The sequence below is a fragment of the Papaver somniferum genome, unplaced genomic scaffold (assembly GCF_003573695.1).
Source record: "Papaver somniferum cultivar HN1 unplaced genomic scaffold, ASM357369v1 unplaced-scaffold_107, whole genome shotgun sequence".
NCBI classification, from domain to species: domain Eukaryota; kingdom Viridiplantae; phylum Streptophyta; class Magnoliopsida; order Ranunculales; family Papaveraceae; genus Papaver; species Papaver somniferum.
Window position 1 is genome coordinate 7,523,114 of NW_020619603.1, and position 22,036 is coordinate 7,545,149.

At 39.6% G+C, this 22,036-nt stretch overlaps 2 protein-coding genes across 3 annotated transcripts; both read left to right on the forward strand.

Moving 5' to 3' along the window:
• The first annotated feature begins 622 nt into the window (after nt 1–622).
• Nucleotides 623–3,623, forward strand: LOC113327646. The gene is made up of 7 exons (XM_026574806.1): nt 623–886; nt 973–1,012; nt 1,436–1,506; nt 2,046–2,140; nt 2,562–2,629; nt 2,908–3,018; nt 3,284–3,623. The coding sequence occupies exons 1-7, from the start codon at nt 691–693 to the stop codon at nt 3,414–3,416; spliced, it is 714 nt and encodes a 237-aa protein (XP_026430591.1). The 5' UTR covers nt 623–690; the 3' UTR covers nt 3,417–3,623.
• A 432-nt stretch (nt 3,624–4,055) lies between these two features.
• On the forward strand, nt 4,056–7,742 carry LOC113328162 (MDIS1-interacting receptor like kinase 2-like). 2 transcript variants are annotated; one of them, XM_026575249.1, is made up of 3 exons: nt 4,060–4,478; nt 5,691–7,097; nt 7,184–7,742. In XM_026575249.1, exons 1-3 carry the CDS (start codon nt 4,172–4,174, stop codon nt 7,582–7,584), a joined length of 2,115 nt encoding a protein of 704 aa, XP_026431034.1. In that variant the 5' UTR covers nt 4,060–4,171; the 3' UTR covers nt 7,585–7,742. The 2 variants fall into 2 exon arrangements, with proteins under 2 accessions (XP_026431033.1, XP_026431034.1); XM_026575248.1 differs by having other exon boundaries at nt 4,056–7,097.
• Nucleotides 7,743–22,036: the final 14,294 nt, after the last annotated feature.

Consider the following 22,036-nt stretch of genomic DNA (forward strand, 5'->3'; position numbering starts at 1 on the left):
CACTGGTTGAGGTGCCAGTAGATCCTTTGGCCTTTCTGTTTCTTTTATCTTTTGGTTTCTGACTCATATTTGGATGGAAGTAACTAGGGACATCTTTGTATAAGAAAAATTACAAAAAGAAGAGACGGTGTGAAAATGAATGAGAGGGGAAGTGTGGGATTCATAGGAGAGATGGAGTCGACTGTTAGCGATATAGAGTAGATCGTTTGCGATATTGATTTAATAGCCAGCGGTAAAAACTCTATCACCGGTGCTATAATTAACATAGTTTGATGGAAACTCCATTGCTTAGTTGTTTTCTCACAGTAGCATGACTGGTATGTCAAATGATTTTTTTTGGCATGATGTATAAAAACCGGCCTTATTGTTTTCCTTGTGAAGCAAAATTCATTAGCTGTCCCCACAATCAATAAAGAGATACTAGTTTTGCTAAGGCTGGTATCAATACACACAAAAAACACAATCATGACCACTGGATTTGTACCATCCCTGGAGAAACTGGTACTTGCCTTTAGCAGGTGAGCCATCATTTATCCATTTCCTTGCCATCTTTCTAATACTGCTCCGTCGGTTACTAAAACCCGACACCATCACAAATATAACCGTCAATAGAAGGGTGGAAATATCCGTTTCCTCACTCCCACAAAAACAGAGGATAAGCTTTCACTCTTCTTCATCTTCTCTCCAACCATGGCAACCATTTTCACAGGAACTCAAATCAGCAGATTCTCAAACACAAACCCCGATCTCTCCAACAAGAAGAGGAAACCGTGTCTTGTAAAATGTGCAGTAAATCAACAACCACTGGACAAGATACAGAGTAGTAGACGTTCCATTTCCACGGCTGCTGCTGTCTTTCTCTTTCAATACCTCTCCATTCCTAAACGTAAGATTTTTGAACACATACCCATGATTTCTTACTTCTTGAATTAGAAGAATTTTACAGATTTGCTCTGTTTTTGTGTCTTATAGATGCAATTGCTGATGGAGGTTTGGATAAGTATCTTAAGAGGTAAAGTAAACAAAACCCTTTCTTCAATTCATTGAGTTTTTGATTTGTAGATGTGAATTTTTCAATTTTGGGTGTGGGGAATTTGTGAATTATGTGTTCTTAGGTTGAGTTGGGGTGATTTGTGTATGTCTGACTCGGGGTCTGAGTCAGTTGTCAGATTTTGCGCCTTTCTATTTTCAGCCGGAGGCATCTGTCTGACATATCTGGATGACATTAAGGAACTTCATGAGATGAGTTAGATTTAGGTTGATGGTCGAGTCACATTTAGTTGAGCAGACTTGAATGAATTGGATCCATTTCAGATGAGATGCCGCCTTGGACATTTTTGTTTAGTATGTCTGATTTAGTGAAGTTTGTTGTTCAGTTTTGAGTTGATACTTTTGGCTACTTGCTGCCGTAACCTTGTTGTTTGATATTTACCAGGAAAAAGCTTGAACCTCTAGAAGTATATGTACCAGCTGTAATTTTGAGCAAATCACAGTTCAGGGACTTAGGTAAATTATTTCCATTCTCCCGAACTCGTGTTGATTGTCTTGTTATTGCTTAAAACATTGCGTGGTGGATGCTTTAATAAGTGTAAGAGTGTGTGCCTGAATACGATGACAAAATCTATAATATCCCCTATGAGATAAACGAGAGTTGAACTTGAAGCACGGACTGGAAGGTCTGTTGCCTCGTAGCATTGTTTTGCTGTCATGCACCATCTCATGTTTGAGAACTCATAGGTCAGGATACTTATGTACATGTCATTTAAATGTTGTTGCATAGGTTGCACCAATGAATAGAATATTTTCCTGTTTGTAATCAGGTCTCAGGTATCTGCACTTCTGCAGATTTGTCTTTTATTTGGCTAAATATTCTTAATGTTCCTTATGAGCGACGTTCATTCTCGGAAAAGTTAATCTTTGACAACCCAAAAAAAAAGTTAGACCAACTTCTAGTCATCTCATATTGGGGCCTTCTATTAGGAGTTGCCGATCCCTCGCCTCATGTTGTTATTATTATGTTCTTGTTAACCTTTATTTCCTTGTAGAGAAAACTCTGGAAGCCGATCAGCCACAATATGCAGCATGCAGATCCATATTACGTTCTGGCCCAGCAGCGTCATTGCGCGTTAACATCCGAGCAGTAAGTTGAACTTTCTATCATAAAGCCACTTGCATGATCTTCTTTTGAAGCCATGATAAGAAGCAACAGGCACGAAACCTGGGGAAGCTATTTCCACTAGGTTTCCTACCTGTTGCTTCCTCAGGTTTTAACCTGAAATCTATTTTCACTAGGTTAAAACCTGGGAAGTTATTTTAACATGAATAAACCCATACATAATTGATGTCATGAATCGCAAATCACAATAATGCAACGCTATGGTGCTGCTATGTCACAAATGATATATCAGCGCTACATCTATAATTTTTATTAGGAATGAAGATGGCTTTATGTTTGTTCTTGGTCCTTATTGATGGAAATGCAGAGTACAAATTGTGCAGTTTATGTGTGTACCTGAATTCCTACTTGCTTCTAGGTTTGAAATTGACCTTCGGAATTATAGGTAGCACAGTATGCCTCTGATGATGGCAAGGGTAAAGCTGCTCTCGATGATGTTGATCAATGCCTCAGGTACTAATACACCTTTAATATATACATGATTTTTATTATTAAATAGTTATGGGTGACATCCTGCAAGTCAGCAACCATGCTTTTGTTTTCCTATACTTGAAATTAAACCATTATAATCAGATGGGTGAGTTCGATAACTTCGAAAATTCGCCCAAACAAAACCCAACTTGATATCGATGTGAATCAGTTGGAACTTTAACTTGATGGGTAAACCATCTTATATCAGTGAATGTCGTAACACTAACTCTTTACTACTGCTGGCTGTTTTAAATTTGTAGAGCCTTAGAGGACCTGGACTCGTTATTTCTACGAGCATCAAGAAACGATCGGGGAGCTTCAACTGAATCAATGAAAAAGAAGATTGGCATTGCTTTAGTTTCTTTGGACAGGTAAAGGCTAAGAAAGTTCGTTTTCTGCATATAATTTGATATGGTATAAATGAAATACTGAAACTACTATGTCAGAAAAACCCAAATCATTTTCCTAAACCCTGCATCTTAAGAGGAAAGTATATGGCATATTGTCTGATATAGACATATAGTTATAAATGAAAAACAAAACTACGACGTCAGAATAACTCCGATAAAATTGTGCAGCTGAAGAGATGAAGGTATATGGATAGGTTCTTAGTTGACGTTGATATTACTTTTTCAGGATCCTCGAGACAGTTCCAACTTCTATTTTAGATAAGGGAAATGAAATCGCCAATGCTTATTTGGCTGCAGATGAAGATATCGAACCCAAAAGTTTGGACCCTGAAATGAAACAGTTAGAGTCGCTTCTATGAAAATCTCTTTCAAAAGTATGCGCTTCTCCATTCATTTGTTCTGTTTAGTAATTGATGTACCTACCATATTGTAAATCTGTAATCTTTGTGTGCATAATTATGCATGACACAATCTTGAAATTCGGCGAGTATAACACAGAGTTCTCATTAATGTGTTTCTGATTCTTTCGAGATTAATACAGAGTTCTCATTAATGTGTTTCTGATTCTTCGGTTCATGTCTATTTTACCGTTACTCCTTAATTAAAGAATGTGTCACAAGTGGCGACTGAAAGGCCAGAAACAAAGTCATGGGCTGTAAAAGTGAAACCCGGTTTGTTAACCCTGTTTATCATAGGCCTTTTGATGCTGATTGGAATGCTTCACACCAGAAATGGTTCACATCTTCATAATGTTGTGCATTGATAGTTGTGGGGCATCAATAGTAAATATGCCATACCGACTACTCTTGCAAGTATGTCCACTCCTGCCCAACTATGTCATTTTCCAAAGGTTATTGTCCAAGAAGTTACCTGCATATTGGGTTAGTTGAGGACTTGTGGTTCTTAATATATCCACGTTGAGTTGTTCGATTCTAAATAGATTTCGACATCCAACTGCATACCTCCTCGTACAATTGAGGGACCGTCTCCATTTCATATCTCTTTCCTAGACTGCTGGTTGAGGTTTCAAAGTTTTGTAAAATTTTAGTACATATAAATCAGCACTGATCAAAAACTAAACCTGTCCTTGATCAGCAAAGAATAAATTTTTACTATGTTGCTACCAATGAAAGGTGCTACTTCGACTATATTAGTGTTCGCAATACTATTTGTTTCATCTACTATTGTTCTTGCATTTGCTTCAGGTACTCGGAGAAAACAATCACAGGTAGCAGTAGAAGAAGAAGTTGATGCACTCTTGAAATGGAAATCAACCCTTGTGAACCATACTGGTTCTCTCCTCCCTTCTTGGAAGACAAATTCTACAGGGAGGAGCCGCAGTACATGCAAGTGGCACGGAATTTCTTGTAACAACGAGGGAAGCGTTGCGGAATTGAATATAACAGGTTTGGGCTTACAAGGTACACTCCATAGTTTCAACTTCTCTTCTTTTTCCAACTTTGTTAGCGTGGACATGAGCCATAATAACCTCTTTGGACTCATTCCGTCTCAAATTGGTAATCTTTCAAAACTTAAGCACCTTGATCTTTCGGATAATACGCTTTCCGGATATATTCCTCCAGAAATAAGCTCTCTCACAAGTCTGAATTTGTTAGACTTTTCTCAAAATCAAATCAATGGATCCATTCCTCAAGAAATTAGCCATTTACGTCATCTCATTGATCTAAGGTTGTACATGAACAATCTCATTGGTTCAATCCCTTATTCATTGTGCAACCTGACAAGCTTGATCCTCATATCAATGTATACAAATCAACTCTCTGGTACCATCCCTCAAGATATAGGAAGTCTAAGGTCTCTTACTTTGTTATCTTTGTATGATAACACTCTCCATGGTTCAATCCCGGTTTCAATGGCCAATTTAACTAGTCTAAAAACTCTTGCTCTTTATCAAAATCAACTCTCTGGTACCATCCCTAATTCTTTATGCAATCTGCACCTATTAGAAGGCCTATACCTTCATGGAAATCAACTCTCCGGTTCAATCCCTCAAGATATAGGAAGGCTAAGGTCTCTTACTGATTTAGCTTTGTACGGGAACAATCTTTCTGGTTCAATCCCTGCTTCCTTAACCAATTTGACTAGCCTATCCCTCTTTTTTGCTTATTCAAATCAACTCTCTGGTACCATCCCTCGAGGCATAGGAAGGCTAAGGTCTCTGTCTATGTTATATTTGTCCATAAACAATATTACCGGTTCAATCCCTCCTTCTGTAGGTAATTTGAGCAATTTAGCTGAGTTATCTCTTTTTAAAAATCAATTAACCGGTTCATTGCCAGAAGAAATCAGCATTCCAAACCAATTGACACTACTGTCTCTGGGTGACAACAGATTATCTGGGTATTTACCTCCAGATATATGTCGAAATGGAAAACTTGAGTCATTTTTAGTGAATAACAACAATTTCACGGGTCCAATACCAAAGAGCCTTAGAAACTGCTCCAGCTTAAGAGAAATTGCTCTTTCATATAACAATTTGGTTGATAATCTGACGGAGGCGTTTCACGTGTATCCAAATCTAGAGAGGCTTAATGTGATTTTTAATATGCTTTATGGTGAACTCTCAAGAGACTGGGGGAGTAGTCCAAATTTGACAGGCTTTTATTTCACAAGGAACAACATCACCGGTACAATACCTTCTGAATTCGGAAAGCTGAGAATGTTAAAAGAACTTTATCTTGGTGCTAATAATTTAGTAGGTGAAATTCCAAAAGAGTTGTTTGAATTGTCTTCATTACTGAAGTTAGATTTAAATAACAACCAACTTTCTGGTAGGTTGCCTTCTACAGTTGGGAAGTTATTCAACATGCAATGGTTCTCCTTGACAAGAAATAGGCTTACCGGACCGATACCGAAACAACTTGGTAACTGTTCCAGTTTGATATACTTGGATATGAGCAGAAACAATTTTACTGGGAGAATTCCCGTTGAGATTGGAAACTTGAATTCGTTATCAATCGTGCTTGATCTCAGTCAAAATGATTTGAGTGGAGAGATACCATCAGATATCTCCAAACTAGATAAACTGGAAAAGTTTAATTTATCCCACAACAAACTCTCTGGTGCAGTTCCATCATCGTTTACCGGAATGGTTAGCTTGACCGTCGTGGATATTTCTTACAATCAATTGAGTGGTCCTATTCCAAACATGGAGGCCTTTCAGAATGCGTCAGTCGATGCATTGAAGAGCAACAAAGATTTGTGTGGTAATATCTCTAGAGGTCTAAAACCATGTAATTCCTCGGCTGTGGTAATTAGAAGAAAAGAGTCTAGTAAGAATCACCTGGTGATAATCCTTGTTTCTATTTTCAGTTCATTGTTTCTTCTCATTTTGTTGTTAGCCATTTTGTTTTGCTGCCGGAAGAAATCTGCAAGGAATGTGGAGGATTCAGCAAAAATTGGATCTACCAATGTGGGGAGGAACTTGTTCTCGGTATGGGATTACGATGGCACATTAGTGTTCGAAGACATATTAGAAGCAACGGAGAATTTTGATTCGAAATATTGCATTGGAACGGGAGGATACGGGAGCGTTTACAAAGCGGAGCTGTCAAATGGCCAGGTTGTTGCTGTGAAGAAACTTCACTCGCCAGATGAAGATTCTGAGTTAGGTGACATGAAGTCTTTTGAAAGCGAAGTGAATGCATTGACAGAAACTCGTCACAGGAACATCGTGAAGCTTTTTGGTTTCTGTTCTAATCCAGAACGACGGATCTCGTTTTTGGTGTACGAGTTCATAGACAGGGGAAGCTTGAAAAGTGTGTTATCTGATGGAGAACAAGCAGCAGAGTTCGATTGGATAAAGAGGATAAGGTTCATCACTGGAACAGCAAATGCACTTGCTTACATGCACCATGACTGTGTACCTGCATTAGTTCATCGGGACTTAACGAGCAACAATGTTTTGTTAGATTCAGAATATGGTGCTCGTGTGTCTGATTTTGGTACTGCGAGAATGTTGAAACCAGATTCATCCAATTGGACATCACTTGCAGGAACCTTTGGGTATATTGCTCCAGGTACAATTCAGTTTAAACTTCCATACTTCCGTTTCTACCTTTTTCCAAAGCTAGTAAGAGACTCCTTTATTATTAATTTGTTACAGAGCTTGCGTACACAATGAAGGTAACCGAAAAATGTGATGTTTATAGCTTTGGGGTTCTGATATTTGAAGTACTAATTGGGAGACATCCAGCTGAAGTCATCACACTACTCTCGGATTTACTTCTTCCGTCTTCGTCTTCTAGTCCCTTGGAGACGGACATAAAGTTGAGAGATATCTTGGACCAACGCATTGGGGCTCCAGGGAATGGTGTTCAGAAAGAAATAATGTACATTGCCAAGGTCGGAATTTCATGCTTACGCAGTGATCCAAGTACTCGGCCAACCATGCAAGAAGTATCGGTCGAGCTATCATTGTCAGCCAAGAGCAGGCCATCTTTGGCGAAGCCTTTTGAAACTATCACATTAGGAGACATACGGATATTGTCTGATGAATTTGTGTAATGGAACCTTATTTGTATTTTCAGTTCAATTGTCAGTTCGTAATCCATTTTTCCGCGAACATGTATGGTTCTTTAAATGGAACCATTCTAAAGACAATGTTCAGCAATGTCATTGAAGTATTAAGACGTTCTTGAGTTTCTCAACTCTTATTAATTTTATCTGTCACTCTAAATCCTTCGGGCCCTTAGTTGCAATCATACAGATGAAGTCTTTGAATGGTTTTGCACTGTGATAAAATCATAAAAATCTACAGGGGGAACTTTTCAAGAAAATCAAACTACAACAGTCGTTAACAGAACATTCAAAATGCAGATAACGAACAAAATTGCTGTGGGCCTTTGATAAAAATGCTAAGAAAACAAATTGGTCTATGACGTGACTGGTGAGGTTATAATATAACAACAATTCTTAACATACTCGGCTGTTTAAAAAATCCAAAAATAACCCGCTCACATAACTTCTAATGATGGCGCCAAAAAATGGACCCTTGCTAAGTAACTCCAAGAACGGAGGACCTACCTTATGTGAGGAGGTTGTTTTCGTATTGTTTATGCATGTCATATGTATAGAACCCTGTTATGTTGTTAGGCTAACCCCTATGGGCTAGATTGAACTGCTAGATTGGCCAAAAAGTGTTGCAAATCAAGAAAAAAGTGTGGGAAAAAAGTTAACACTACTTCTATCTACTTCTCTCTCCTAACATTTACTCGCAGTTCAACTAGCAGCGAGATTGAAACCCTGAATCATTCAGCGCTGAAAAAGTGACATAAACGCTGAATCATTCAGCGCTAGATAAATGTTTTTGGTAGAGAGAGAGTGGGATGTATTAGTGTGACGGAGAGAGGGAAAAGATGGAGAGAGAGAGGAAAAAGAGGGAGAGAGAGAGAGGGAAAAGAGGGAGAGAGAAATGGTAATGATTAGTTGTTTGGATGTTTGGTTCAGCGTTCAGCGCTGTTTTATTCAACGTTTCACTGCTAGATTAGAAATACTATATGACTTAGGAGGTTGCCCTAGCTGACGTGGATGGCCAATCTAGCTGCTAGATTAGAAGACCATAGGGGTTAGCCTTAGTATAAATTAATACCAAACAAACTTGTTTGTCATGTGAGCCTTAGCAAATAACCAGTAATAAAGTGAACTTTGTGTAATTAACGTAGATTTTTATCCGAGGGAGAGCAAAGTGAGATTGAGTAAATTCAAACTCACGTTCGACTCATTAATCAGGACGACGACTTTTTAGTGTACCATGGCCTAACATAACGAGTCTGAGAAATCTTATGCTCTCATGATAATCAAGATATGTATGATGTTTAAACAAGATGAAAGAAAGAGAGAAGAAAAAGTTGTGTTATTGAATAAAATCAGATGATTACAAAGAGGGGTTTGGACATATTTATTACACACATTTATGTTGTCTGAATCAGACACAAGTCAGACACTGACTGAACTGAACTGAGTCAAGTCAAAGTTATTTGACTTGACTAACTATCATATTAGAGTCCGATCTGTTTTATCTCAAACATACCATTTTCTTCTCCCAACCTAAAGAAGGAGTAAAGGGGCATCCAAAAATGATAAAATTATTAATTTAGGGTTTATTAGGAATACTATACATGGATGAGTTGTTTCCTTATCTGTGTCCGAGTCATTCCTGTTCCTAGATGTTGGTCTTTCTTTGCCTCTAGAAATCTGGAATGGAAGGTCGAATGTAACATCGAGCGATGTGTTAAACTTTGCAGTGAAACTACGTCATGTTCTGCTTTGGGGGATTGATAACATCGAGTGATGTTTTAAACTTAGTAATCCATCTAAGTTTGAAATCTCATCTTTGCCTTCTTCTTACTTGTTTATCGACAAAGTTTGTTTTTTATTTTGTTTGAACTTAAGCGTGTATTGTTTATCTACAGAAATCATTCAGTTTTGATGGTCTGGATGGCAATATGAGCTCCTTTATGATGCTTCCTTTAAAATTTGGGGAGAGATTTTAAGATGTCAATGATGTGATCTTGATATAGGATGATTTAGAGCATTTCACTAATAATAATAATTGGTTAGTTATCTGACTCTTGTCTCATTTTTTAGATGGTACGCCTTGTTTACTGTTTGGATCTCCTCCAAATTATTGAAATATGCAGTTCTATGTGTATTCTTAAATATATCCACTATATCCTCATTATAATTATGTAAATCACTTCCCTCATGCTACAGCCTAATCCCTCACGGTGCTTTTGATTCCTTCCATGATGTTATCAGAGTATGAGTACTCCATCAAGATCCCAATGATGAATGATCAGAGAGGAACTTAAACACAAGAATGATGGCAGTATGAATCTCTTATTAGGAGCTTGGTGCTACAAAGTCGAAGGAGTGTTCATCTTTTGTTTCAAAATTAAGGAAATTGTAATCATCATTTTTTAAGAAATGATTAGTTTGTATTTTTGATCTTTTTGTTCGTGAAAAGATTGTCTTCTTTTTAAGAAATGTTGTAAATTGATCTATGTGATATAATAAAACTTGATTCAGTTTTTAATTTGGTTCATAATATGTTTTAGTATCAATTTTAATTATAATTTTCATTTAATTTCAATTTGGGATTTATCTAAATCGAAATCGGCCAAATACTTCCGGCGCCAGAACAATAGATGTAGCGGGCAAAAAGTTTGGTAGCTCAAAAATATAAGCAACCAAACTGGTGTGAAAATGGGGTTGCACACTAAACTTGCAAGTATACAAGGTCAAGCTTTATAATATAGGGATAAGAAAGGGATCAGTCCACAGGGAGTAGGAGTGCTTAAAAGAAATTTTCCTAAGCTAGCAATGGAGACAAGGCACTATGGCAGTGAGCAAAGCAAGGTAATGTGGCAGATGCAAAGAACTAAAACAGTTAACACAACAAAGCAGTTAACACAAGATGGCAAAACAGCAAGGAACCAAGGCTGTGAGCCAAGGGAAGGGGTGAGATTGTGCACTGATTTCAGTGCACAACAGCTACAAATTGCAAGGAAAACAGGCAAGAAAAACAGTAAATTTAGCAGGGAACAAAATAGAACTGAAATTAAGTGACTCCAAAGGGATTTGTGGTAAAGCTAAGGCTTAGGATCCACCTTGTGTCCTAATCAAACAACATGTTTCTAGGTTGAGTTAAAAATCCTATGCATACATCTAGAATGGAAGGAAGACTAATTTGCTCACTAGTTTGCCCCTAGCATTGACTGTCTTTTGACAGAACAATCAATCACAGGCACTATGAGCATTAACCTCTTCCCATTGCTCAATCAAAACACACATCAGGATAACTATCCTAGCAACTTGTCAATTGACAGTGCATAAGGCTTCAACTGAGCCTTAGCTTAGTGCTACTTAGCTCATGCTCAACATAAGTATAACAACATCATTCATCAAACAAAATAGTTCAAAAACAACACACATAGCATTCAACTGTCAACTGTGATAAAGAGAACTGGAATTGAAATTGCATAAAATTTGTTCTAATTATCTACTGGCTAGTCCAGAGATTTCTCTCATCCTCCCACACATCCCCTATTTATACATATAAGAATAATCCCCAAAAATCAGTGAAGTTAGGGTGTACCCAAAAATACAAAATTCACTCACCTAACACACTGATAGCAACCCAATCAACCAACCCATGCTTCAATTAGACGTACAATTGATTTCCCCCAAAAAGTTCCCAAATCAGAAAAATTAGGGTTCTTATAAAAATTATTAAAATTTACCTAATCACTGTTGACACTGGTAGATGTCGACCCATGCCTCCAATCCTTCTCCTGATGCTTCTCTTGTTCTTCCCATGCCCTAATTGCTTTTCTAGCTTCACTGATTCGTCAACCACTCACCTAGGGTTTCGGCAGGGGAGAAATTGACGAATTAGGGGGCTATAAAGATGGGTAATAGCTGTAGGAAGGTAGGGGTGATGATGGTGGAGGTGTGGTGGTGGTAGAGGAGTAGGTAGTGGTGGTTGTGGAAGTGGAATAGGTGGTGGTAAGGCAGGGTATGGTGGTTCTGTTGCAGAGAGGGGGGGAAGAGAAGATGGAGTCGATGGGGTTTGAGGAAGGGGCTGTTTGTTTTGCGGGTATAGATATTAGGTACTAGGGTGTTGAGCAGGTGTAGAGGATTTTTATGTTTCGCGAAGCTGGACCGATGGATGGGAAGATGGTAGGTGGATCCAACGGCGATACGGAGGTAAGCGTGGAGCGACCGTCGGATGAAGGGATGTAGCAAAACGGACGACCCAAGATGGAGATGGGCGTTGTGATGTAAAGCGGGGGCTTCGGAGTTTGATGAGCGATGAAGGAGCGACCATCGGATGATGAGATGGATCCAATCCGACGGCTGAAGATGGAGGCGGTTTTGGTTATAGAAAATGGGTTTGGGTAAGGGTTTTGGGCCTTGGGTATGCCAAGCCCATATCTTCTTTAAGCACAATTCTTCCTTCTTGAGACCATTTCTAGTCTTTTGGGCTTATGCGCACCATTCTTCGCGGCTTCCTTGCGTAATCTCTTCCCGGCTTTTCACTACTTTTCTGCTCCGCAAATCATCCATACTTTATTTGATACCTAAAAATGCAAAATTAAGTAAGAAAAATATTTATTCTTGAAAACAATGAAAATACAGAATATGGAATAAAATGTAGAATTAATGCACAAAAGATGAGTTAAATGCCAACAAAAAGGGATAAATATATACAATATTTGGCACTCATCAAATACCCCCAAACCTGAATTTTACTTGTCCTCAAGTAAAACAAAACTAAGGAAATCCTAACTATACCACTGTCGCTGGTCTCTCGAATGCATTTAGCGTATGCACTAAGCCTTTTAAACCACTAAGTGTCCCTAGTGGACGATTTAAGTCTCGTGAAGGTTTGCTTAGAACGTACCTACAAAGTTCTAGGTCAAAATATAAGCTCAGATTCCATCAAATGTGACATGTGCAAGTCAGTTTAAGCTCACAGCAAAATGGAGATGTCAATCTAGCTATCAAAGGCACAATCCTAGCACTGATAACAAATAAAGACATGTGATAAGAGTGTAAAGTGTATCTACACATGTGTAAAGAAAGATCGGATGTTATGACTACTAATCACCAAGAGATAGTTTCTCAGGCTAAGAACCAAGGTCGAAATCTAGCTAGCTGTCCGGACTTTACGAGAATTGTGAATGAGTTGGAGGTATTTCACAATTACTCGCGTTGTACATCAATGGCATACACCCTTCCTTGCTTATTACAATAAAACAAAAAATGACTCTTTACATGACTCTTATTTATATTGACTACTCTCTTTTATTTTTGGATAAGAGAGAACTATTTTCTTTACATGACACAAATGGAATTTGAATACTTGATTATTATTATTTTTCTGATTTTTCTGAATATATACATCGTTTTTTTTTTTTTTTTGGAACAAGGAAACACTTTTGATACATAAGGAAAAAGAAACAAAAAATTACATGACACTTCGCAAGAGGTAGCCCTTTTTGATGCACCCAGTTAAATTCGATGGTTGTTTTTCTTAATGTAACCTCCACCTTCTATCCCAACCAACCAAAGAACAAGCTAGTCAAGTTTCGTTCAGTATTCTAAAGTGATTGGCAATCGTGACTTCCTATCAAACACCTTGAAGATCGAGGTTATACATGTATTGGTAGATCGTGCGCGTGCAAATTTCTTATCACTATGTGAATTGTGCTAGAATCAGGGTGCCTAAATATCTAGACTAAGACTCCTAATAATTACATATTTGCACAAGAGTCAACATTTCAAGGTAAATGAGCTCCATTTTTATGATTTTTTTTTTTTTTAATTTTTTTTTTTTTCAATTTTTTTTTTTCAAAAAAAGGAGTTTTTTCAATTATGGCATATTATCGTGGTATCTACTCTATACCCCCAAACCTAAACTAAACATTGTCCTCAATGTTTCAAAATATGGAAAGAATTATAAAACAATATAAAGAGGAACATGCTGAGTAGAGTAAAAGGAGAGAGAATACCCGATTGTACGGCGAAAGCTCGATTAAAACTCCGTTATTCAAGGCAAAAATCCATCATATTAGGAGTCACAATGGATGAGCACAAAATATACAAAAGGAAATTTAACTAACACATTATCTACAAGAAAATTTGGTTTTTAATTGGGATTGGACTTTTTTGGGAAAAATTTGGTTTTTGGGAATTTGGAAAACTTTTTGGTTATTTAGGGAAAGAGTGGACCAGTTTAGTCCACATAGACTGGGTCCTCCAGGTTGGTTGTTTCAATGTCGGGTGGAAATGGCTCAAGGAATGGCTTTAATCTCTGCCCGTTGACTTTGAAAACGTTCTTGTTGGAACATCCTCCAGCTCTACAGCTCCATGAGGAAAAACTGTGCGTACTAGGTACGGACCCTTCCATCTGGAACGCAGTTTTCCTGGAAAAAGATGTAATCGGGAGTCATACAGCAAGACTTTCTGACCAGGAGTGAAGGATTTGCGTAGAATACGCTTGTCATGAAACATCTTCATCTTCTGCTTATATAACTTGGCACTGTCATAAGCCTCATTTCTCAATTCTTCCAACTCGTTGAGTTGAAGTTTCCTTTGAATTCCAGCTTCGTCCAGAGAAAAGTTCAGCTCTTGATTGCCCAGTAGGCACGATGTTCTAATTCCACAGGTAGATGGCACGGCTTTCCATACACTAGACGATAGGGGGACATGCCAATTGGTGTCTTATAAGCTGTTCTATAGGCCCACAAAGCATCATTCAATCTCAATGACCAATCTTTCCTGACGGGTTACCGTCTTCTCCAGAATGTGCTTAATTCCCTATTAGAACTTCCACTTGTCCACTTCTGAGGGTGGTACGGAGTAGCAACCTTGTGAGTTATGCCATACTTGCGTACTAAAGACTCAAAGTACTTGTTACGAAAATGTGAACCGCCGTCACTGATGATAGCTCTAGGGGTACCAAAACGTGCAAATATGTTTTCCTTTAGAAATGAAAGTACCACCTTGTGGTCATTTGTTCTGGTTGCTATGGCTTCTACCCACTTAGAAACGTAATCAACTGCGACTAGGATGTACAACTTGCTGTCAGACATGGGAAATGGACCCATGAAGTCTATCCCCCAAACATCAAAAATCTCCACAATCAAAATGGGGTTCAATGGCATCATGTTTCTCCTCGAAATGCTTCCTAGCTTTTGACAGCGTTCACAAGCAACACAATAATCATGGCAATCCTTGAACAATGATGGCCAATAGAATCCACACTGCAAGATCTTTGCAGCGGTTTTCTTGGCACTGAAATGGCCTCCACATGCTTGGTCATGACAGAAAGATATCACATCTTTCTGTTCAGTGTTGGGGACACATCTCCTAATGATTTGGTCTGGGCAGTACTTAAACAAATATGGGTCATCCCAAAGGAAATGTTTAACTTCAGCCAGAATTAGAGCGGTCTTGTCTCGACCAACGTGAGGGCATCCTACCTGTAGCGAGGTAGTTAACAATATCAGCAAACCAAGGAAGGTCTGAGATAGACATCAGCTCATCTGGGAATGATTCTCTAATCAGCTCTTCATCAATAGACTCTAAAGTTAATCTAGACAAATGATCAGCAACCACATTCTCACAACCTTTCTTATCACGGATTTCGAGATCGAATTCCTGTAATAAGAGTATCCATCGAATAAGGCGAGCTTTAGCATCCTTCTTGGAAAGAAGATACTTCAAAGCCGCATGGTCTGTATATGATGATCTTAGACCCTATCAGATAAGATCTAAACTTGTCTAATGCGAAAACGACGGCAAGCAATTCCTTCTCGGTAGTTGAATAATTGAGTTGGGCATCATTAAGGGTTTTGCTAGCATAGTATATCACATATGGTAGTCTATCAACTCGCTGTCCTAAAACAGCACCAACAGCATAATCAGAGGCATCACACATAGTTCGAACGGAAGTTCCAATCGGGTGGTCGGACTATAGGAGCGGTGGTGAGAAGGGTTTTTAATTCCTCCCATGCCTTCACACAAGCAGCATCGAAATTGAAGGCAACATCTTTGGAGAGACTGCACAGAGGTCTGGAGATTTTGCTGAAATCTTTGATGAATCGCCGGTAAAAACCAGCATGACCTAGAAATGATCTGATCTCCTTCACAGAGCGGGTTGTGGTAGATGTTGAATGAGGTCAACTTTAGCTTTATCCACTTCAATTCCTTTTTCTGAGATGATGTGTCCTAGAACTATTCCTGAATTCACCATAAAATGGCATTTTCCCAATTTAGAACAAGGTTCTTTTCTTTACATCTGGATATCACGAGGGCAAGATGCTTCAAACATTCGTCAAACGAGGAACCAAAAACAGAGAAATCATCCATAAAGATCTCGAGAAAACTATCTATCATGTCAGAAAAAATGCTCATCATGCAACGCTGAAAAGTAGCAGGTGCATTACACAACCCGAAGGGCATACGTCTATAAGCAAACGTCCCAAATGGACACGTGAATGTAGTTTTTTCCTGATCTTCTGGAGCAATGTGAATTTGGTTATAACCGGAAAAGCCATCTAGAAAACAGTAGTGACTGTGTCCAGACACACGTTCTAGCATTTGGTCAATGAAAGGGAGCGGGAAGTGATCCTTCCTTGTTACTGTGTTCAACTTCCTGTAGTCGATGCATACTCGCCATCCTGTGGTTGTACGAGTAGGGACTAATTCATTCTTGTCGTTCTGAACTACAGTAATGCCTGACTTCTTAGGCACAACTTGAATGGGACTAACCCATTTGCTATCGGTATTGGGTATATGATACCCGCATCAAGTAGTTTCAGGATCTCTCCTTTGACTACATCTCTCATGTTAGGATTAAGTCTCCTTTGCATTTCCCTCGATGGTTTGGCATTCTCTTCAAGGTTAATGTGGTGCATGCAAATGGTGGGACTAATTCCTTTGAGATCTGAGATGGTCCATCCTAAGGCCTCTTTGTGTTCCTTAAGTACTTCTAAAAGCTTACTTTCCTGTTCCGTGTCTAAACATGATGAAATAATGACGGTAAAGTATCAGAAGAACCTAGGAATGCGTACTTCAACGTACTAGGCAATGTTTTCAATTCAAGCTTGGGTGGCTCAACAATGGATGGAATAAGCTTGGAATCAGAGAGTAAGGGTGGTTCCACTTCATATTTCCTTTCAGTGACGTCCATTTGAGGTACAGATTCGAGCAGAGATAGGACGTCACTACAGTATGCATCATCATAGGAATCTGAGTTAAAGTTCTCCATACATGCTTGAAAGGGGTCGACGGATAGAATGTTAGTCAACGAATCTTGCATTAATCCTTCAATCATATTAACTTCATGCACATCATCATCATCAAGATTCACAGGTTGTTGACTAATATCGAACACATTCAATTCTACCGTCATGTTACCAAAAGACAGTTTCAACACTCCATTACGACAATTAATGATCGCGTTGGACGTAGCCAAGAAAGGACGTCCTAAGATGACAGGAATGTGACAGTCTGGGTTTTGTACAGGTTGAGTGTCTAAGACAATGAAGTCTACGGGAAAATAGAATTTGTCAACCTTGATCAAAACGTCTTCGACCACTCCACGAGGAATCTTGACAGATCGGTCTGCCAGTTGTAGAGTGATAGATGTTGGTTTCAACTCCCCAAGACCTAACTGCTCATAAACAGAATATGGCAGTAGGTTAACACTTGCACCTAGGTCTAATAACGCTTTATTGACCGTGTGTTCTCCTATAGTGCAAGAAATTGTTGGACATCCTGGATCCCTAAACTTGGGTGGAGTTTTGTTCAGAATGATGGAACTCACCTGCTCAGCTAAGAAAGCACGTTTGTGCACATTGAGCTTGCGCTTTTGAGTACACAAGTCTTTGAGGAATTTGGCATAAGCAGGGATTTGCTTGATTGCTTCAAGAAAAGGAATGTTGATGTTGACTCTCTTGAACAGATCTAACATCTCATTGTAATGGGTACTTTTCTGTTGATAGATCAATCTTTGAGGAAATGGGGCAACAGGAGAATGAGTTGGCAAAGGGACATTCACAGCAGTAGAATTGTCAGATTTCCAACTTGCTCAGATTCTTTGGTTTTCTGGGGTTGTGGAGACAGCGTGGAATTTGTATCAGATTCATTAGGTTCGCCCACGTTGTTCTCGATGACTTTACCACTTCGGAGGGTGGTAATGGCATGGACTTGATCGGGAGGTTTCAGTGCAGGATGTTGTGCCTGTTTGAAATATCCTCTTTGGATTTTGTTGGGGTTGGCTCGGAAGTTTACCCTTTTCTCTCTACACACATTTGACCATCTTTTGATCTAGATTTTCTGACTTTGCATCAAACTCTGGAACATTTCCTCTAGGGTGGATAATCTCTTGTCGGTATTGTGTTGAGGATATGATTGTTGTTGAGAGTTTGATTGTTGTTGAGGGTTTCTCGGGTGTTGATAACCTTGATTGTTCTGATATCCCTGATTGTTTTGATAGCTCTGATTGGGTTGAGATGGTCCTCCCTGAGTGGGTCCTTTTGACCATGAAAAGTTAGGGTGGTTTCTCCATCCTGGATTGTAGGTCTGTGAATAAGGGTTATGCTCTGGTTTTTGAAACATGGCATGTGCCTGTTCAAGCCTAGATTCCTGGACTGCAAGCAAATCGGGACAATTTTGGAATTGATGGTTGGGATCGTTACAAGCGGCACAACAGACGAAGCGACATGTTCTCGGAGAGTAGTGGTGGAAGGTTTTGAATTTTTATGTAGTTCTAACTCTTCTAATCTCCTAACTATTGATGCCATGTTTGCTCTTCCCTCGAAATCCGCTTCAATCCTAAAAGCCTTCGCTTCGGATGTAGTCTTTCTGGGTTCACGGATGGATTCCCACTGTTGCGTCTTTTCAGCTACTTCAATCAAGAAGTCCCAAGACGCATCAGCAGTTTTGTCTACGAATAGACCATTACACATCGACTCAACCGTTGTTCGGGTGGACACATCTAGACCTTCATACAAAATTTGCACAAGTCTCCATTTTTCAAAACCATGATGGGGACATTGGAGCAATAATTCATTGAATCTCTCCAGTATCTAGCTAAGGTCTCACCTCTAATTGCACAAAGCTATTCAGACTTTGACGAATTGTCGCAGTCTTGTGGTTCGGGAAAAACTTTTTGAAAAACTCCTTTATGAGGTCATCCCATGTCATGATGGATTGAGGCTGTAAAGCATAAGCCAGGCCTTTGCCTTATCTTTCAGGGAGAAAGGAAAGCCTTAACTTTAGGGTTTCGTCGGACATTTGAGTGAAACGCAGAGTTCCACAAATTTCCTCGAATTCTCTCACGTGGTGGTACGGGTTTTCATTCTCAACACCTCTAAAAATAGGAAGCATCTGTATTGTGCTTGATTTCAGCTCATAATGGCCATTAGCCTCGGGTAGCACAATACAAGAAGGTTGACTGGCTCTAGTTGGGTACATATAATCCTTGAGGGTACGGGGTTCTCCCATTGTTTCTGGTTGATCTGGACTGTCTCCCTCAGAACTTAGAATTTCGATAGGTTCGTCTGGGTTAATTCTAACAAGTCTGTTTGTTTGGTCTCTGTAGGTCACAATCATGTCCTAGTAGGTACCTTAACTAACATGTTGGTCAGACAGAGCAATCGGAAACAATTTGGCCCACAAGGGTTACGAAGATTTGGTTTTGAATGGGTGTTGGACTAACAAGGGATTTTGGTTTTTGGTTTAAAATTGGGCTTTGGAAAATTTTTGAACTAAACCTAGCATAAATTAGCACAACTCATAAAAGAAAATAAAAACAATAATAATAATTAAGACAAGCCCATAAAAGAAAAAGAAAAAGAAAAAAAAAAAAAAAAAAACAAAAATAATTACAGTCCCAAATATAAAAAAAGAAAATAAATAAAAATTATTACAATCCCAAAAATAATTAAATTAATTATTACAAGCCCGAATTTGAATTTAAATGAGGCCCAAGTGGGTTAACTCATGGGTTAGGCTTACTTGTTTTTGGAGGGAAGCCCAAAAATAGGCTTTTAGTCCCCTTTTAGTTGCACAGCCCAGTTGGGCTTTAGGATCGTCCTAAGCAGCTCACGCTCAAGCCCAACAACAGGGGCAAGCCCAGCAGCAGCAGCAACGAAGCCCAGCTCACAGAAGACCACGAGCCCAGCAACACTTGGCAAGCCCAGTTCAGTTGAAGTTGGTGAAGCCCAGTTCAGAGAAGTACAAGCCCACCAGTAGAAGGCAGAGCCCAGCAGCTTCAGTTGGCAGCCCAGTTGCTTGGCTTAGCAGCAGCAGCAGCAACTCAGTACAGCACAGCAACAACAAAATACAGCACACGCTCCAGCAACAGAAGCTGCACCAGGTCAGGCAGCTTCTCCTAGCACCAGCTCCAACAGCTGCAAGTGAACAAGATTGCAATGATCTCAGGAGATAGCTTCAAGCACAGCAAGGCCACAACAGCTTCAAGCACAGCAAGGCCAGAATAACAATGAAAACTTCAAAAATTATGGCAGCCAGCTCCCCGGCAGCGGCGCCAAAAACTTGGTGTGAAAATGGGGTTGCACACTAAACTTGCAAGTATACAAGGTCAAGCTTTTAATATAGGGATAAGAAAGGGATCAGTCCACAGGGAGTAGGAGTGCTTAAAAGAAATTTTCCTAAGCTAGCAATGGAGACAAGGCACTATGGCAGTGAGCAAAGCAAGGTAATGTGGCAGATGCAAGAACTAAAACAGTTAACACAACAAAGCAGTTACACAAGATGGCAAACAGCAAGGAACCAAGGCTGTGAGCCAAGGGCAGGGGTGAGATTGTGCACTGATTTCAGTGCACAACAGCTACAAATTGCAAGGAAAACAGGCAAGAAAAACAGTAAATTTAGCAGGGAACAAAATAGAACTGAAATTAAGTGACTCCAAAGGGATTGTGGTTAAGCTAAGGCTTAGGATCCACCTTGTGTCCTAATCAAACAACATGTTTCTAGGTTGAGTTAAAAATCCTATGCATACATCTAGAATGGAAGGAAGACTAATTTGCTCACTAGTTTGCCCCTAGCATTGACTGTCTTTTGACAGAACAATCAATCACAGGCACTATGAGCATTAACCTCTTCCCATTGCTCAATCAAAACACACATCAGGATAACTATCCTAGCAACTTGTCAATTGACAGTGCATAAGGCTTCAACTGAGCCTTAGCTTAGTGCTACTTAGCTCATGCTCAACATAAGTATAACAACATCATTCATCAAACAAAATAGTTCAAAAACAACACACATAGCATTCAACTGTCAACTGTGATAAAGAGAACTGGAATTGAAATTGCATAAAATTTGTTATAATTATCTACTGGCTAGTCCAGAGATTTCTCTCATCCTCCCACACATCCCCTATTTATACATATAAGAATAATCCCCAAAAATCAGTGAAGTTAGGGTGTACCCAAAAATACAAAATTCACTCACCTAACACACTGATAGCAACCCAATCAACCAACCCATGCTTCAATTAGACGTACAATTGATTTCCCCCAAAAAGTTCCCAAATCAGAAAAATTAGGGTTCTTATAAAAATTATTAAAATTTACCTAATCACTGTTGACACTGGTAGATGTCAACCCATGCCTCCAATCCTTCTCCTGATGCTTCTCTTGTTCTTCCCATGCCCTAATTGCTTTTCTAGCTTCACTGATTCGTCAACCACTCACCTAGGGTTTCGGCAGGGGAGAAATTGACGAATTAGGGGGCTATAAAGATGGGTAATAGCTGTAGGAAGGTAGGGGTGATGATGGTGGAGGTGTGGTGGTGGTAGAGGAGTAGGTAGTGGTGGTTGTGGAAGTGGAATAGGTGGTGGTACGGCAGGGTATGGTGGTTCTGTTGCAGAGAGGGGGGGAAGAGAAGATGGAGTCGATGGGGTTTGAGGAAGGGGTTGTTTGTTTTGCGGGTATAGATATTAGGTACTAGGGTGTTGAGCAGGTGTAGAGGATTTTTATGTTTCTCGAAGCTGGACCGATGGATGGGAAGATGGTAGGTGGATCCAACGGCGATACGGAGGTAAGAGTGGAGCGACCGTCGGATGAAGGGATGTAGCAAAACGGACGACCCAAGATGGAGATGGGCGTTGTGATGTAAAGCGGGGGCTTCGGAGTTTGATGAGCGATGAAGGAGCGACCATCGGATGATGAGATGGATCCAATCCGACGGCTGAAGATGGAGGCGGTTTTGGTTATAGAAAATGGGTTTGGGTAAGGGTTTTCGGCCTTGGGTATGCCAAGCCCATATCTTCTTTAAGCACAATTCTTCCTTCTTGAGCCCATTTCTAGTCTTTTGGGCTTATGCGCACCATTCTTCGCGGCTTCCTTGCGTAATCTCTTCCCGGATTTTCACTACTTTTCTGCTCCGCAAATCATCCAGACTTTATTTGATACCT